Source organism: Copadichromis virginalis, linkage group LG12 (assembly GCF_057382275.1).
Source record: "Copadichromis virginalis isolate Kocher_CV1m ecotype Utaka linkage group LG12, C_Virginalis_male_GT1.1, whole genome shotgun sequence".
Taxonomy (NCBI): domain Eukaryota; kingdom Metazoa; phylum Chordata; class Actinopteri; order Cichliformes; family Cichlidae; genus Copadichromis; species Copadichromis virginalis.
In genome coordinates, this window is record NC_140629.1 from 21,537,427 (window position 1) to 21,553,982 (window position 16,556).

Here is a 16,556-nt window from a genome sequence, read left to right on the forward strand (position 1 = left end):
TTAAAGGGGCAGGTGACATTTTTATGTTAAAGTGCAAAAGTGTCCCGGCAGTGATAAATGATAAATAAATAAAAACGCAGTAGTTTCCCTCAGCTCGCGTTACATCCCATCCGTTATACCCTAATATTGTTACTCGCATATTTGAAAAAAAAAATGTTTTAATTACATTAAAATATTTCCGTTTTTTAAGGGGTAACAGGGATAATAGTCCCCCCTCCACCCACCCAACATACTGGGTTGTAGCTTTATTCAACGCCAGAAATACAAAGTCGCTGTTGTTACAATACCACCCAAGATAGCTTGCCACATAGCAGACATTTTATTAATACCGACTCTCGAATCGTGAGTTATAATTGGAGACAAACGCTACCCGGACTCATTTAATGCGACACAGGGGATTAATGGCTGCAGTCAATGTACTGATCTCCTCTCATTGTTTACATTTCGAAACGGTGTGTTCGCGGCGTTTGCGAGACTGTCATTGACATGAGATAAAATCTAAGCCCGCTGTGATGAGAAATATCTCGAAATTGATGTGAATAAATTCACCCGGATCAGTATTAATCCAGCAAGTAGCTAACTAGCCCTATGTGCTAACCAGCACTGCTCGATTTTTACTGTTTCGCTCCGGAGATGGCAAGTTAGCCTCCTTTTTAAATAAATAATTAAATAAATTTGCTCTTCTCCTGCATGGATCTCATGGACACCCAAATGACCGAGGAGCTATAGCGGAAGGTGAGCCCAAAGGACAGACAAAATCCTCTGAACTTAACTGTCGCAGGTAAGTTTACTGAAAACAACATAGATGTTGTCTTATCACAGACTTCTTAAAGAGCGGATGTTTTCGCTGGTACCACTGCCAAAATGCAATCAATAACTGCACATGCATAGTTTTTGTACAGCGGCCAAGCGATTTTGAATAATTTCTTCCCAGGGTGCACGATGTTTAGTGTACCTCAAAGCTCCAAGTCCGAGTTCCTGGACAAAGCCAGGCAGGCCAGAGAGGAGAGAAAGGGGCAGAAGGAGAAGGAGAGAGCAGCAATTATCATTCAAGCTCTGGTCAGAAGATTTATATGTCGCTGCAGGCTCCAGAAGCAAATAAGGTGATCGCTGGTTTCTTGTTGCAGATTTCTTAGAAAACTGTGATTTAAAGAGCTTGGTTCACTGCTTTTACCATAGATGCAATGAGTGAATATTATATTCATTGTGTGTGTGTGTGTGTGTGTGTGTGTGTGTGTGTGTGTGTGTGTTTCCCCTCTTCTCTAAACAGGAAAGAGATTGATGACTACTTTCAAGCTTCTGAAACTGGGACATCTAAAAGAAATGCACTTTCAATTTTCAAAATTGCTCGCAAATTACTATTCATATATTGCCAAGAGGATAAGATGGTGAGTTACCAGCTATACAAGTATTTAAATCAATACGTTAATAATAACCATTGTCATATAGCTGGTAAAAATAAGTTGAGATTCATATCTGCACTTACCATTATTGACACTTTTGACAGACCCTTGAGGGTTCTGTAAACTTAGCAGTAGTAGTTTATACACATGTCATTTGCTCTGCAATTCAAGTGGCTCTTATTTTGTTTTTCAGAGGTTTGAGAAGCTCTGTCGTGCTATCCTAGCCAGCATGGAGGTTGAAAATGAACCTAAGGTAAACATGCATGCGTTTAAAGTCTCTTCATGCTGAAAACTTTTTCAATCATATTCTCATCTTAATGGCTTTTTGGCTGTTTGGCCCTCAGGTGTGGTATGTTTCCTTGGCTCTGTCCAAAGACCTCACTATTCCCTGGCTCAAACAGATAAAAGATGTGCTTTGGACTTGCTGTCAACTGCTGAAAAATTTAAAGGTTAGTCTTAATTTAAAGCTCGAAAATAGGTTTTGATATTCATTTTATCACTATAAATGTGCAATAATAAAAATAACTGCGTGTTTTGTGATTTCCAGCCTGACATACTTCAGGACAACAAACTGGTGACACTGTACCTCACCATGCTAGTAACCTTCACAGACACATCAACCTGGCGGATAGTCAGGGGAAAGGGTAAGCCTGAAGTCAAGCTTTGGAAAATGTTTCATGGTCTTGCTTTTTGCAAGGAAGAAAAATATAATTTCCTCTGAATATTTTAGGTGAGGCTCTCAGGCCTGCTTTGACAAGGATTTGTGAAAATATTATGGGCCATCTCAATCAAAAGGGATTTTACTCAATACTGCAGGTTCAGTATTACGACTCATTTGCTCATTTTTATGAAGATATGCGTTGAAATAGTGTGACATTGCCTTTCTTCTGAAATGCAAGGCTCACTGTATGTCAGCTTTTCTTCTTTAGATCTTGCTGACCAATGGCTTGGCTCGTTCTAAACCGTCTCTGTCCAAAGGCACTCTGACAGCCATTTTCACTTTGTCATTAAGGTAAGCTAATATTTCACCTTTAATTAAGTAGAGGAGACATGTTAATTGCTGTTGTGTTATGTCTGTTTGTTCTGTTTATAAATTAAATTTTTGTTTTCAGGCTACGTTTGTAACTAAATCAAGTATTTTTCAGGCCCGTCATTGCTGCTCACTTTTCTGAGAATCTGCTGAGATCATTCCTCATCCACATCATGTCAGTCCCAGCCATCATAACTCACCTCAGTGGGCTTACTCCAGAGGTAAAAGCACTGTGATGTGTGTTTTTCATTGCATAGTGAGACAATGTAATAAAATGTAAGGAAGTATTTATTAATATTTTCTTTGCCTTGACAGTGCATGGCATCTATCCAGACGCATGACCTGCTGCGGAAATTCATTCTGTTTCTCAGTAGAGAAGAACAGTGTTCGGATATCTGTGTGTGTCTTGAGGGCAGCCACACACTGTGTCTACTAGGTATAGTATTTTGGTTCAAAGAATTGTGCACATTCAGTCAGTTGCATCTTGTGTACAAATTAATAAACAACTAAGTAATATCTATTTAAATGTCTCCTTCTCATTTTTGATAGGAAACCTAATTCACTTAGGCTACCTTAATGAGAAAGTGCTTGAAGAGGAGGCCAACCACTTTGTGAAGGACCTGACTGACATGCTGTCCTACTGCCAGAGATATGTATCCCAGAAGAAGTCCAACCTAACTCACTGGCACCAAGTGCTGGGCTGGTTCTCGCAAACTGTGGACTATGGGTAAGTTAAATTCTTCATGTTTGTTTAAATCATATGAATAAGTTCATATTCACTTGGAATAGTGATCCCCAAAGCTTCAATTCAAAACTTAGACAGTATATTAAGCTAACATATATGGCTGGCTCATTTCACATACCTAAGGAGGTATGGAGATGTCTAGAAGAAAGGGCACTGGACTTTTTAACCTGATTGTTTAAGACAATCTTGGAGAGTGAAAGGACACCTGAGTGAAGTGCAATGGAGAACCGATTTTCAAGGACAAAAGTGCAAAGTTGTAGCAACAACAGAGGGATAGAGTTGATGATCCTATCTCTCTGACAGATCTTTTATGGTGAGTATGGATACATGCTCCTCTAAGATCCATAAAATGACATGTGGTGTGCCTCAAGGGTCGGTTCTAGGCCCTGTACTTTTTAATTTGTATATGTTGCCTCTCGGCAGTGTCATCAGGAGGCATGGAGTGAACTTCCACAGTTACGCTGATGACACGCAGCTGTACATCTCCGTGTCTCCTGATGACACCAGACCAATGGATGCCCTTTTTAACTGTATCTTGGATATAAGATCTTGGATGGCAGAAAACTTTTTACAGCTTAACCAGGACAAAACTGAAGTTTTAATTGTCGGTCCTGAGGCTCAGAGAGAGAAACTCTTGTCTAAATTAGAGGCATTTTCACTATGTCCTTCGCTACAAGTGAAAAACCTGGGTGTTATTTTTGACTCTGAGCTTGGTTTTATCCCACATGTTAAACATGTAACCAAAATTGGATTTTATCATCTAAAAAATATAGCCAGAGTCCGCCCTATTCTCTCTCGGGCCAACACGGAGATGCTGATGCATGCTTTTATTACCAGTCGCATTGATTACTGTAATGCCCTGCTCTCTGGTCTTCCTAAGAAGAATATTTCAACTTTACAACTCTTGCAAAACTCGGCAGCTCGTGTGCTGACGAAGACCAGAGGGCGGGCCCACATTACACCGGTTTTAGAATCGCTGCACTGGCTCCCCGTGTGTTTCAGGATCGATTTTAAAGTTCTTTTATTGGTTTTTAAATGTCTTAATGGTCTTGGGCCTTCTTATCTCTCAGATCTGCTTTTACCATACGAACCCTCGCGGACCCTGAGGTCCTCTGGTACTGGCCTTTTGATTGTCCCTAAAGTCAGGACACATACTCACGGAGAGGCAGCTTTCAGTGGTATGGTCCTCGTCTGTGGAACAGCCTGCCGGAGGAGCTCAGGGCCGCAGAGAACGTACATGTTTTTAAGAACAGGCTCAAGACCCACCTTTTTAATTTAGCTTTTACTTAGCGTTTATTTATTTTATGCTTATTTATTCTATCCTGTCATTCTATTATTAATTTAGGATTTACCTAATATTTTTTGATTTTATTCTTATTCATTTTTTAATCTTCTTACTCTATTTATATTTATATTTATATTGTATCCTGTTCTTATTTATTTTATCATTTTACCCTGTATATATCGTATTGCGTCATATCTCCAGTGTTTCCTCGGAGGGCGCTCTCTGCACCGGGGCTGTTATTGACCGTGGCTGCTGGGTCTCTGGGGTCCTCTCAGCCTGGTTGGGGGGCTCCTTGGCCTCCCTCCTGCTGTGTGCCCAGCCCGGAGGCTGCGGTCTGTGACCGGCTCCCGGTGCAGACGGCTCTCTGTTATAATGTTTCCTCACTTGGCTCATGCGAGCCCAGCCCAATTTTTACTCTTTAAGTGTGCGCGTGTGTGTATGTGTGTGTGGGTGGGGGTGGGGGGATATATGTGTATTGAGAGTGTGGGGAGTGAGTTGGAGGGTGGGGTGGGCTGCTTTTAACTATGTAAAGCACTTTGTGCTACATTTTTTCTGTATGAAAAGTGCTTTATAAATAAAGATTGATTGATTGATTGATGAGCCGTGGCATGAATATGTGGGGAAAAGATGTTGAAGCTAGTTTAAGAAGAGCCATGATGATCAACGAGCAGCAGTATGGCTTCATGCTGAGAAAGAGCACTTTCCCTTTATGTGATTAATACATTATGTATATAGTCCGTGAAGAAAATAAACATGAAACAATCTATCATACACATGCAATGTTTGCTTTGAAAGTGTTGATGGTGAAGTATAGAGAAGATCAGAAGGAGTTGTGCTTTGTTTTTGTGGATCTGGGGAAATCATATAATAGGGTACCAAGAGAGGAAATGTAGTACTGCACGAAGAAATCAGAATAGGCAGAGAGGTATATGAGGGTGGTGCAGTGGTAGGAGTTACAGATCGGTTCAAAGTAGGAGTGGGATTACTTCTGGCACAGGAATCCCAGAATCTGAGCCTTTTCTGGTTTGCGGTGGTGATGGATGGACTGACAGATGATCTCTGGCAAGAGTCTGCATGATGTTTGAAGATGGCATTGTGATCTGTAGTGAGTGCAAGGAGACAGGTGGTAAGATGAAGCTACAAGAAGTAGAGATAGTGAAGCTAAATTTAAATACGTGGGTTCAACCATCCAACGAGAGAACAGGTGAAGCTGGAGGTGACAGAGTTGAAGATATTAAATTTTAATTGGGAGTGACCATGATAGAGAAGATTAGAGGGACAAGTCAGGTAGAGCAGTTTGAAGAAAGGCATGGCTGAGGTGGTTTGGAAGTGTGCAGAAGAGGGATATAGATATACAGGACAAAGGACGGTAAAGATGGAGCTGCCAGGTAGGAGGAAAAGAGGAACATCGCAAAGAAGATTCATGGATGTCATGAAGGAGGACGAGTTGAGGGTTGGTGTGACAGAGGAGGATACTCGAGATAGGGTGAGATGGAGGTAGATGATCTTCTTTGTCGACCCTTGAAGCGAGCAACCAAAAGAAGAAGAAAATATGTCTACATGTTTGTATTCTTGCATACTTTCACTTTTCTTTTGCTAAAAAAATGACGAAAGAAATGGTGTACTTAACTATTTTTCTCCCACCTGCCTTATTTGTCTTCTGTTCTCTGCAGTCTTAATGAGTCAATGCCCTTGGTAACAAAACAGCTTCAGCACCTGTGGGGCGTACCTGTTATTAGAACTCTTTTCAGTGACGTCCTTTCTAAAAAGCTGGAGAGTCAGGAGCCCACTCCCCCACCACCACAACCTAGCACTTCACAAAATAACCTACCAGTTAAAAGTAAGTTCCTAAGTTCTGTTGTGATATTTTTAAGTAAGCACAATGTTTATTTTTTAATAAATGTTTTGAATACTTTTTGAACTCCTGTGTCTCTGTTTTTTTTTCTTTTTTTTAAGACCTTTTCAAACGAGCATTTCAGAAGTCAGCCTCCGTGCGTAACATCCTGAAACCAGTCGGGGGGAAGCGGGTCGACTCAGCTGAAGTTCAGAAAGTGTGCAGCATCTGTGTGCTCTACCAGACCGCACTGTCTACACTGACGCAAATACGCCTCCAGATACTCACTGGTCAGTCCAAAGAACTGGTATTTTATCTAAACTTGAAAGTACGAAGGATACAATACTCAGTCTCTGCTCATTCTGGGTTTTTTTTAAAGGTCTTACACATCTTGATGACCTTTTGCCCAAACTTTGGGCTTTCATCTGTGAGCTGGGTCCTCAGGGAGGCCTCAAACTCTTCATGGAGTGTCTGAACAATGACACCGAAGAGTCAAAACAGCTCCTTGCTATGCTCATGCTCTTCTGTGACTGCTCGCGGCACCTTATCACGTAATTTCACAGATTATTTATTTACTTTCATTAGCCATGCTTTCTAAAAGGTGGTTGCAGCATTTTATGACACACCTTCAATGTGTTACAGAATTCTGGATGACATTGAAGTATATGAAGAACAAACGTCCTTCAAGATAGAGGAACTCGTTACTATCTCCTCTTTTCTGAACACATTTGTGTACAAGATGATATGGGATGGCATCTTAGGTGAGTGCGGTGTCACAATGGCACCTGTTACGCAGGTCATGCTTTCTTATTGAAACGTCTGTTGTGTATTTTGTGTTTAATAGAAAATGCAAAGGGAGAGAAACTGGAGTTGTTCCACAGTGTTCATGGCTGGCTGATGGTGCTTTATGAGCGAGACTGCAGGCGGAGGTTCACCCCTGACGACCACTGGCTGCGCAAGTAAATACAAACAGCATGACTAGCCTTGTGTTTCAGAATGACATGTTTACGTGATATATATATACATTTTTTTTATAAGCACATCTTTACATGTTGCTGCTGTTGCATTCAGGGATCTAAAGCCTAGCGTGTTGTTCCAAGAGTTGGAGAAAGGCAAGAAGAGAGCACAGCTTTTACTCCAGTACATCCCACACGTTATCCCACATAAAAATGTGAGTAAATGTAATTCTTTCATTTATAGCAGTGATAGGGGGGTCAGTTGTGTAATTGTTTTTTCTCTCAATTTAGAGGGTGCTGCTGTTCAGGAACATTGTTACGAAGGAGAAAGAAAGCTTAGGACTGGTGGAAACGAGCTCTGCTTCGCCGCATGTCACCCATATTACCATTCGGCGCTCGCGGATGTTAGAGGTATGGCTTCAGCCAGTCAAATAGATTTACTTGGATGAAAGCAAATATATTGTTCCTTAATAAAACCAGGATTTCTCTGTCTTAAGGATGGATATGACCAACTGCGCCGGTTACCAGTGAATTCCATAAAAGGCGTAATTCGGGTGAAGTTTGTGAACGACCTGGGTGTGGATGAGGCTGGAATCGACCAGGATGGTGTCTTCAAGGAGTTTTTAGAGGAGATCATTAAGAAAGTCTTTAATCCTGCTCTCAACCTCTTTAAGGTAACTCAAACAAATAGTTGACATTCTTCAAACATGAAGACTTAAGTAGCGAAATTTCAGTGTGTTTTCTTTTTTTCCTGAATATGTTGTGATGATTGTTTGTTGTAGACCACAAGTGGAAACGAGAGGCTGTATCCTTCGCCCACCTCTTACATCCATGAGAACCATTTGCAGCTGTTTGAGTTTGTGGGGAAGATGCTCGGGAAAGCTATATATGAGGTACGTGTCATGTCTAAAATATACCATGTCTGTAAGATCTTTGAATACATTTCAAACAAAATGTTTGGTTGAGCTTCAGTGTTTCACTGTCACTTCTGCCTATTCAGGGCATTGTTGTGGACGTCCCTTTTGCCTCGTTCTTCCTTAGCCAAGTCTTGGGTCACCACCACAGCACTTTCTACAGCTCCATTGATGAGCTTCCCTCACTGGATTCAGAGTTTTACAAGAACCTCACTTCCATTAAGGTAACTACACACACTTCTGACTTTGTCTTTTTTGCAATTTGCAGCTCACGTTGTTGTATTTCAGTGTCTGATATCCAGGGCATATTTCACTTCTGATTTGTTTTCAGCGCTATGATGGAGATGTAGGGGATCTGGGGCTGACATTATCCTATGATGAGGATGTTATGGGGCAGGTAAGGATGGGATATGTTTATACATTTTAATTTATAAATATACAAAATACATTAGTTAAGAGTTAACTGTATGTTTCATTGTAGCTTGTCTGTCATGAGTTGATACCTGGGGGAAAAACCATGCCAGTTACCAATGAAAACAAGTATGTGCATTTAAATTCGGTAAAACAATAAAAGGATATGGAAGCACTTCATGTCTGAAATGTTGTTTTGTTGACTTTTTGTATTCTGTAGAATTCGCCAGTTATCTCGATGATGTTATCTTTGTCATGTCCTGCAGAATCAGCTACATCCACCTCATGGCCCACTTCCGCATGCACACACAAATTAAGGAGCAGACGGCTGCTTTCATCCGAGGCTTCCGCAGCATCATTAATCCGGAGTGGTTGCACATGTTTTCCACCCCTGAGGTTCAGCGTCTCATTTCAGGAGATAACGCGGAGATTGATCTAGATGACCTAAAGTATGTACCATTTTACCTTTTTGTCTTTTTTTTCGAATACGGAGGATGTCTTTTGCTTGTAGTACATGCTTTCTGTTTGTGCAAACAGTTAAATATGTTCATCATTCTCAGGAAACACACGGTCTACTATGGAGGTTTTCACAGCAGCCATCGTGTCATCATCTGGCTGTGGGACATCCTGTCCAGTGATTTCAGTGCTGAGGAGAGGGCTATGTTCCTCAAAGTAAGGTGTCATTTGTTGAGCCAGATATTTTTTTTTATCGGTGCCACAATAGTTTAACCATTTATTGTCTTTTTTTTTTTTTTAAATGTGTTTTCACAGTTTGTTACCAGCTGCTCAAGGCCACCTCTCCTAGGTTTTGCCTACCTCAAACCGCCTTTCTCCATCCGTTGTGTGGAAGTTTCAGATGATCAGGTAAGAAAAAAAGAGTTAGGAATATATATTTTTAGACACTAACACAGTATATAATACCACAGTTATATAACAAAAAGCAGTGCAAACTTTAAAGAAGGTATTCACATTTCATTTTAGATAAAAGGCTAAAGGCAATAGAAAGACAGGAAGGAAAAAGTAATGTAGAATCCCTGAAATGGCTTGTTATGTTAAGCAAACATCGTATATAAACAATAGTGGAGGTAGTGGGGTGGTATTATACGACAGAAGAAAGAAAGAGCTGGATGAGCTCTGATGTGCACAATTAAAATCTAGAGAGGGCTACAATTTCTATTCAGATTCAGCCTGGAGAGCCAAAGTTAAGCAGACAGTTGCCTGAATCATTTACATTAATTAGATTATGTTCTTAGTGGGATCGCTGTATTTCATTTGCTGAAGACAAAATTTAAGCTAACAAACACAAACTTCCCAGACAAATCATCACAAAGGAGGAAAGACATTGTTTGGTGATCTTAGCGAGTTTCAGCCTTGAAAGGTTCTCCATAAGCTGTTAAACATCAACATTTTATTTATGATTGTGTTTATTTGTCCTGATATATTTGATTGGAACTCCTGAAAATAAAGGACTGTGCACAAAGATGGCTGTCAAGCCTTCTGCTGTTGATTAAGTTAAACCTAACGGTCTATACCAATATTATGTGCTGCTAGGTTAATTCCTGTGTATGATTGTGTCCTTGTGTTCTGATGAATTTGACATTTTCGCCAATGTGTGTAGGACACTGGGGACACCCTCGGCAGTGTCCTCCGGGGCTTCTTCACCATCCGAAAGAGGGAGCCTGGTGGGCGACTTCCGACTTCATCTACATGTTTCAACCTGCTCAAGCTCCCCAACTACAGCAAGAAAAGCATCCTACGTGACAAGCTGCGCTACGCTATCAGTATGAACACAGGCTTTGAGCTCTCCTAACTCTGTTGCATCAGGACAATCTGCACAGGAGGGCTGTATTATACAGTCTGATACCAAGCAAGAGGCTCAGCTTACCTGCGTTGGAGCCTTTAACATCAAAGGGGCATCACTCAAACAAAACAGGACTCTTGAAGGACCCTTTACTTCTTTTTTTTGTCTCTTTTATAATCTGGATGAGCTCTAAGGGAGTGAGCTCCAGTTAAGCTGTGTCTCCCATCAAAAGGGGAATGCTGTTTCTGCAGAACAATCCAATTTCTAACATCTTCCTCTCTCTTTTTACCCCTCCAGAAACTGAGTATACATGTTTCTCAGGCTTAACAGAATAATGAGTCTAACACTCCCACTTTAAGCGAACTGGAAAGCAATACAGAAGCAATGCAAGCCATTACACACATTGTCGTCTCACTTGTGTAAAACTAAGCGATGCATTGTTACTTGTAAGCTTGGATTCCATTATCCCGGCACCCTACAGCTTATATTGAATGAGTCTTAATGTGTCTTTCCTGAACATGATGCTTCTCGTATAAGTGGAAGACAAATCAATGTTTTGTGTTCAGTCTCCTTGAAGGAGTGGTGGCTCATAACGCTGATCCTGTCCGTTACGTTATGTCCCGTTTTTAAGGAAAATCGTTTTTGAGCTCTGTCCCTTTTCTCCCCACTAAAAGACACTGGGTCCACCTGAGAGAGACGTTGGCCTTCTGGTTTTCATGTTCCCAGTAGATCTTAAAAACCAACAATCTGCCTCAGTTCCAGTGACGCAGCAAATAATCCCCTAAAAGGTTTGATCTTACTCTTCGATAAAAGAAAAAGAAAAGAAAGAAAGATGTCGTTTCTGTAGCATCAGTTACTTTTGACCAAAAGAACTGGAAATGTTTTGTCACTATTTGTGTTTGCAGCTGTTCCATGTTGCACAACTTCCACCTTAAAAACACGAAGAAAAGCAAAGCAAACCAGTCTTCTTACTCTTTGTATCTAATGCTAGGGAAAAAAATAAATCTCACTACACCTTGGATTAATGCCGAGTGCCTCACGAATCGTCGTCACCTGTTGCTCACACGCTTGACTGTGTTTCAACCGTAACCAATAACCACGATTTGGAAACAAGCCATAGAAATGTGGGGGCTATGGTCCTGGATATATTCTCTGCTTATAGGAGCAACACAGAGCGGAACCACTGTAATACCACAACAACCGCGGAGGGCTTCACTACAATGCTCTCTGATCTCTGTGGACTTTTGAAGCCATGCAGAAAAGAATGATGTCATGGACTGGTTCGTCAACCAAATGCGACCGCTTGACTTGATGATGTTCCCTTGGAAACGTTGCACACAATTTTGCTGTTTGCGGCAGTTGGGAGGGAGGGGGAAAGGGACATGAGAGTGAATGTGACTTTATAAGCTTAAATTTTTTTTACCTTACACAGGGTTCATTTACAGCAGAAGGTCCAGGCACAGACTTTTGGTTATTTGGAGAAAAAAAAAGGACTGCATCATTAAAAGCGATAGAAGAAGAAGGAAAAAAGTCTAACCTAACAAAGTTCTTTATTATGCAAAAAAAAGTTTTGTCATGAATGAAAATTCAGATTTTTGTTAATATGTAACCATGTTTCTAAGAAGTTATATGATGGCCACTAACTCGTGAAAAAAAAAAAGTGATTTATAATGAAAATGCAACCATTACATATATACACATAAGACTGGTTGTAATAAATTTATCTAATAATCTAATAATGTTGTTAAATGATGTTAAAATCAAACCTGACAAATCAGTTAAGGGGATCCTTAAAGTATTTGGGCAAGAACTGAAAGCACTGCAAATGGATTTATATGACACACTACTGCAACTGCTCACGAGTGTGTGTGTGCGTGTGTGTGTGCGTGGTAGTGTGCAAGAGTGGTGAAAGATACCTCACATGCTTGTCTGTCTCCCGATGAGGTGGCTCATCTGTTTAAATGATGTCAAGAGAAGACTTTGAGTGTACCAGTGATTGCTGATGCTGACTCTTTTAGTACAACAAATAAATAAATAAAAAGAAATTATCCCGGAAATGTTCTCAACCGCTCTTTGTAAGTTTTTTTTTGTTCCCCCTTTCTCTTTTTAAAAGTGAATGTCTATGAATCTCGCTGCACTATAGTAAGGCGCATTATTGATTTAAAAAAATATCCCATGTAAGATTTGTCCATTTGTAAGATACCTCCTCATGTAATGTTAAATCGTGTACACGAGTGTGATATAAATCATTTGATCACAATTTGTGGGTTTTTTTTTCATTCGTTAATTAGTTGATTACAAACACCTGTAGATCCTGTTTAGAAAAAGCAAACAAGAGTGGAGACACAGGCCTCTGTAAAAGGCTGGTAATTCACAGCATGCATGAGACATTAAAATCAGGCTGTGGGATTGGTACATTTTCTGGTTCCCTTGAATACCGTGGATGGGGGATTATCGTATAAATACGCGCGTCTGAAGCAAACTCTCCATTGTGCTCTCTGATTGCACCGTGTGACCCTTAGTGAGAGGTGGACGGCGCTGCTGGGAAAGCTGCTGGTCGTTTTTACTCCGGCTGCTGCCTGAGATTGAAGCTTCTCAATAACCATGAGCCGTCCTCCGAGTCCGACTCCAGCACGATGGTTTAAGGCGCTGCGCAGGTAAAAAAAAAAAAAAAAAAAAAAAAAAGGTGAAAAGACCTTTGTTTTGGCCTACTTGCGAGAAATTGAGACTTATTATTGCAAATGACCTTAGATTAGATACAGCTGTTCTGGGTGGCTCAGCTTAAGCGTCCAGCTTTGTTAGTTTTATGTGCATCACCTGACTGTCTGCACTGCAGTTATTCGGATTTTCAATATATGCCGGTGGGAGGCTCTTGCTGAGCGGGTGCACAAGCTTAATTTCACACTGGTTCATTCGGAAAGGCCAGCGGTAGAGATTTATTGACTGACACAGACATGAGTCGAAAAGTAAAGGCGTGCTCTGCTTGTCAGAGACATGGGCGGCTAACATGCAGAAGGTGTGTGTGTGTGTGTGTGTGGGGGGGTGTGTGTGTGTGTGTGGGTGTGTGTGTGTGTGTGTGGGTGTGTAGGTGTGTGTGTGCGTGCGTTCGCCTTGTGAAGTTAAAACTAGCGTACTGTTACAGGACCAGGCTCGGGGACCCCTGTCTGAAGACGTATCCTCTGGAAAGCGTGGATCTCCTGAGGAGGGCTAGAGTCGCCTTTCAAGCTGGACGTACCCTGAAGGAGAACTTCAGACTGGCTCAGCTGGAGGCTGTGGTGCAGATGCTGGAGGAACACGAGTGTGACTTTGTGGATGCACTTGGAAGGGACCTCCATAAGGTCAGGGCTGAAGCGGTCTCCCTGCAGGGTTGTTGTTTTTAATAGTGAGAACTGATGGCAGAGTCAAATGTTTTTTCTTTGACTTCATATTCGTTTACTGTTTTTAACCAGCCTCGGTTTGAAACGGTTGTGTCTGAACTGATCCTGGTCAAGAATGAGGCTCTATATGCTATTAACAACTTAAAGAAGTGGATGCAGCCACAGAAAGTGGAAAGGAACCTGGTAAGACTGTTGTTTAAATCATCTTGATAATGTTACTGGGATTAATCATGACCTTTTTCGAGAGAACATTCCACGTACTGCTACAAAGAAATGTATTGTGCTGAGCCCTGCAAAGCAGATTAAAACAGAAGTTGCATTGCCCCTTTCTAAAGGAATAAAATGAGCTCATGTGTATTTTCTCTTTGTGTCATGATGAACCTTACCAGCTTTTTACTTGTGCTGTTTCACTTGTAATGTAATTTGTTCGGTCTGTGTAGTCCACCACGCTGGACGACTGTCTGGTGATCAGTGAACCGCTGGGAGTGGTGCTTATCATTGGGACCTGGTGTAGTCCTGTACAAATGTGCCTTGTGCCACTGGTCGGGGCCATTGCAGCAGGTGCAGCCAGTATTATTTCATCATTTAGTTCTCCTGTACTCAGGCTAACTGACAGCAACTGATGTTTTATTTTCCATTTGTGTAGGAAACTGTGCAATCATCAGCCCCTCCGAGTCTACTGTGCACACAACAGAGCTTCTCCATCGTCTAATTCCCTCCTACTTGGATAATGTGAGTAAGCTAGCATAAAGGGACTGATTTTTTTCCCTGCAAGAACTTGCAGTATTTTTCTTAAAATATCAAAGGCAATACTCCCCCCCCCCCCCCTTTTTTTTTTTTTTTTTTTTTTTTTTTTTGTTCTGAAGCTGATTAGACTGCACACTATGAATTTTTACTTCACTCTCTTTAACATAAGAATAACTGACTTTGGTTGCTACAGTGAGAGTGAAACACTTCATTGTTTTAGCTTCCAGAATAATTTGACTCCTTTGTAAGAATCTGTTTGAGCAGGTACCCTTTTATTGACCTGTAATCAAATGAGCTTTCATTTGGTGAGATTACACTTTGAGATACTTAAATCTGGCATTTCAGAATTGAGCACTTTGTCATCCATGACTGAATATCTGACTCACCAGTGATATTGCTTTTTTTTATTTTTTTTGTGTGCTTTTAGTTTAGTTGAATTATAAGAGATGCTTGTTTGAAGAGGGGGAACAAAAGGAATTCTCATACAAAACTCTTGTTTTCCTCAAGGAATGCTTCCATGCGATTCTTGCAGGCTTGAGTGACTTGCCTGAAGTGATTGAGCTCAAATTTGATCATGTTTTCTTTACAGGTAATTTTTATTAGTCATCCTTTAATTTAAAAAAAAAAGTGTTCTTTGAATTGTTCACTGTTTAAGCTTGGCTGTCACTCTGCAGGAAACAAAGAGGACGGAAGCAAAATTGCTCTGGCTGCCGCCCGCACACTCACACCCGTCACCTTGATTCTGGGAGGGAAGAACCCATGTTACGTGGACCAGCACTGTGACATTTTCACCACTGTGCAGCGCATTGCTTGGGCACGTTTTCATAATGCTGGACAGAGTTTGGTGGCTCCTGACTACATTTTATGCCACACAGATGTCAAAGCTCGGCTGGTGCAGGCCCTCAAGTGCTGCCTGATGGAGTTTTATGGCTCTAATCCCCAAGAGTCACGTAGCTTTGGCCGGATAGTCAATCTAGAGATCTTTAACCGTACTAGAGGGATCTTATGGAGATCTGGCAAGGTGGCTGTGGGTGGGCATGTGATAGAAGCAGAGAAATATATTGGTATGAAAAGCTGAATTCCTTGACACATATTGCACTTAATAGATTGCTTTAACATGGCTGTAATTTTATTTTTTTTAAATCTGAAGCCCCAACAGTTTTGACAGATGTGGCTGAATCAGACCCCGTCATGCAAAAGGAGATCTTTGGTCCAGTTCTTCCTATTTTGACTGTAAACAATGTGGATGAGGCTATTAGTTTTATCAATAAGCAAGAAAAGCCCCTCTGTGTGTATGCATATTCCACCAACGGCAAGGTAGGTCTACGAGGCAAATTGAACAGGGGGGGAAACTGAAGCCAGAATTCATTGTAGGATTTATTCTGATCATGTGGTGGCTTTTCTGACACTGCAGGTAATTTCAAGACTCATGAGTGAGACCTGCAGTGGAAGCTTCTGCTCTAATGATTGCATCCTGCAGAGTGTGATGGTGGCTCTACCTTTTGGTGGAGTAGGTAAGTCTAAGCTGCAGTAGTAGTATGGATGGTGGGACAGTCTGTAAGTGATCTGCCAGTCTGACCAACTAACCCCCCCCCTCCCCTCTTTGAAGGTGCCAGTGGAATGGGTTCTTTCCATGGCCGCTACAGCTTTGATACATTTTCTCACAAGAAATCCTGTCTGCTACGAAGCGCACGGTTTGAATGTGTGACCTACCTGCGCTATCCACCCTTCGAGGACCGCAATCTGTCTCTAATGACATGGGCCAGCAGCCTTTCCCAGAAAAGCCAGGGCTGGTGCCAGATTATGTGACTGTGTGGGAGGGTAATGACAGCCATGCTGGAATTAAACAAACTGCCACTTTTGTTATGAGCAGGCCATGGAAGACAGAAGCGCATTATTATAGAATCAACAAGAATGGATTTCTATGGACAAAATTGTTAACTGTATATTAACTTGTCTAAATGTATGTTTGAAACTTATAGGACACAAATATTTTGGATGTACACTGTTTATTGTGACCTGTGATTTTTACATGTGGGGAAAATGCATTAAA

The 16,556-nt window shown here is 41.3% G+C and overlaps 2 protein-coding genes across 2 annotated transcripts; both read left to right on the plus strand.

Moving 5' to 3' along the window:
- The first annotated feature begins 248 nt into the window (after positions 1-248).
- Positions 249-11,907, plus strand: ube3b (ubiquitin protein ligase E3B). The gene is made up of 27 exons (XM_085475348.1): positions 249-781; positions 935-1,103; positions 1,271-1,388; positions 1,597-1,656; positions 1,748-1,852; positions 1,951-2,047; positions 2,134-2,219; positions 2,333-2,415; positions 2,549-2,654; positions 2,749-2,869; positions 2,983-3,160; positions 6,137-6,303; positions 6,420-6,587; positions 6,677-6,848; positions 6,940-7,058; positions 7,142-7,256; positions 7,369-7,468; positions 7,545-7,664; positions 7,751-7,927; positions 8,036-8,146; positions 8,254-8,391; positions 8,499-8,564; positions 8,649-8,707; positions 8,845-9,027; positions 9,139-9,250; positions 9,350-9,442; positions 10,197-11,907. Exons 2-27 carry the CDS (start codon positions 943-945, stop codon positions 10,386-10,388), a joined length of 3,207 nt encoding a protein of 1,068 aa, XP_085331474.1. The 5' UTR covers positions 249-781; positions 935-942; the 3' UTR covers positions 10,389-11,907.
- Positions 11,908-12,934: 1,027 nt separating this feature from the next.
- aldh3b4 (aldehyde dehydrogenase 3 family, member B4) lies at positions 12,935-16,534 on the plus strand. The gene is made up of 10 exons (XM_085475354.1): positions 12,935-13,036; positions 13,522-13,717; positions 13,829-13,939; positions 14,197-14,317; positions 14,403-14,488; positions 15,011-15,092; positions 15,178-15,567; positions 15,654-15,820; positions 15,918-16,017; positions 16,113-16,534. Exons 1-10 carry the CDS (start codon positions 12,984-12,986, stop codon positions 16,310-16,312), a joined length of 1,506 nt encoding a protein of 501 aa, XP_085331480.1. The 5' UTR covers positions 12,935-12,983; the 3' UTR covers positions 16,313-16,534.
- Positions 16,535-16,556: the final 22 nt, after the last annotated feature.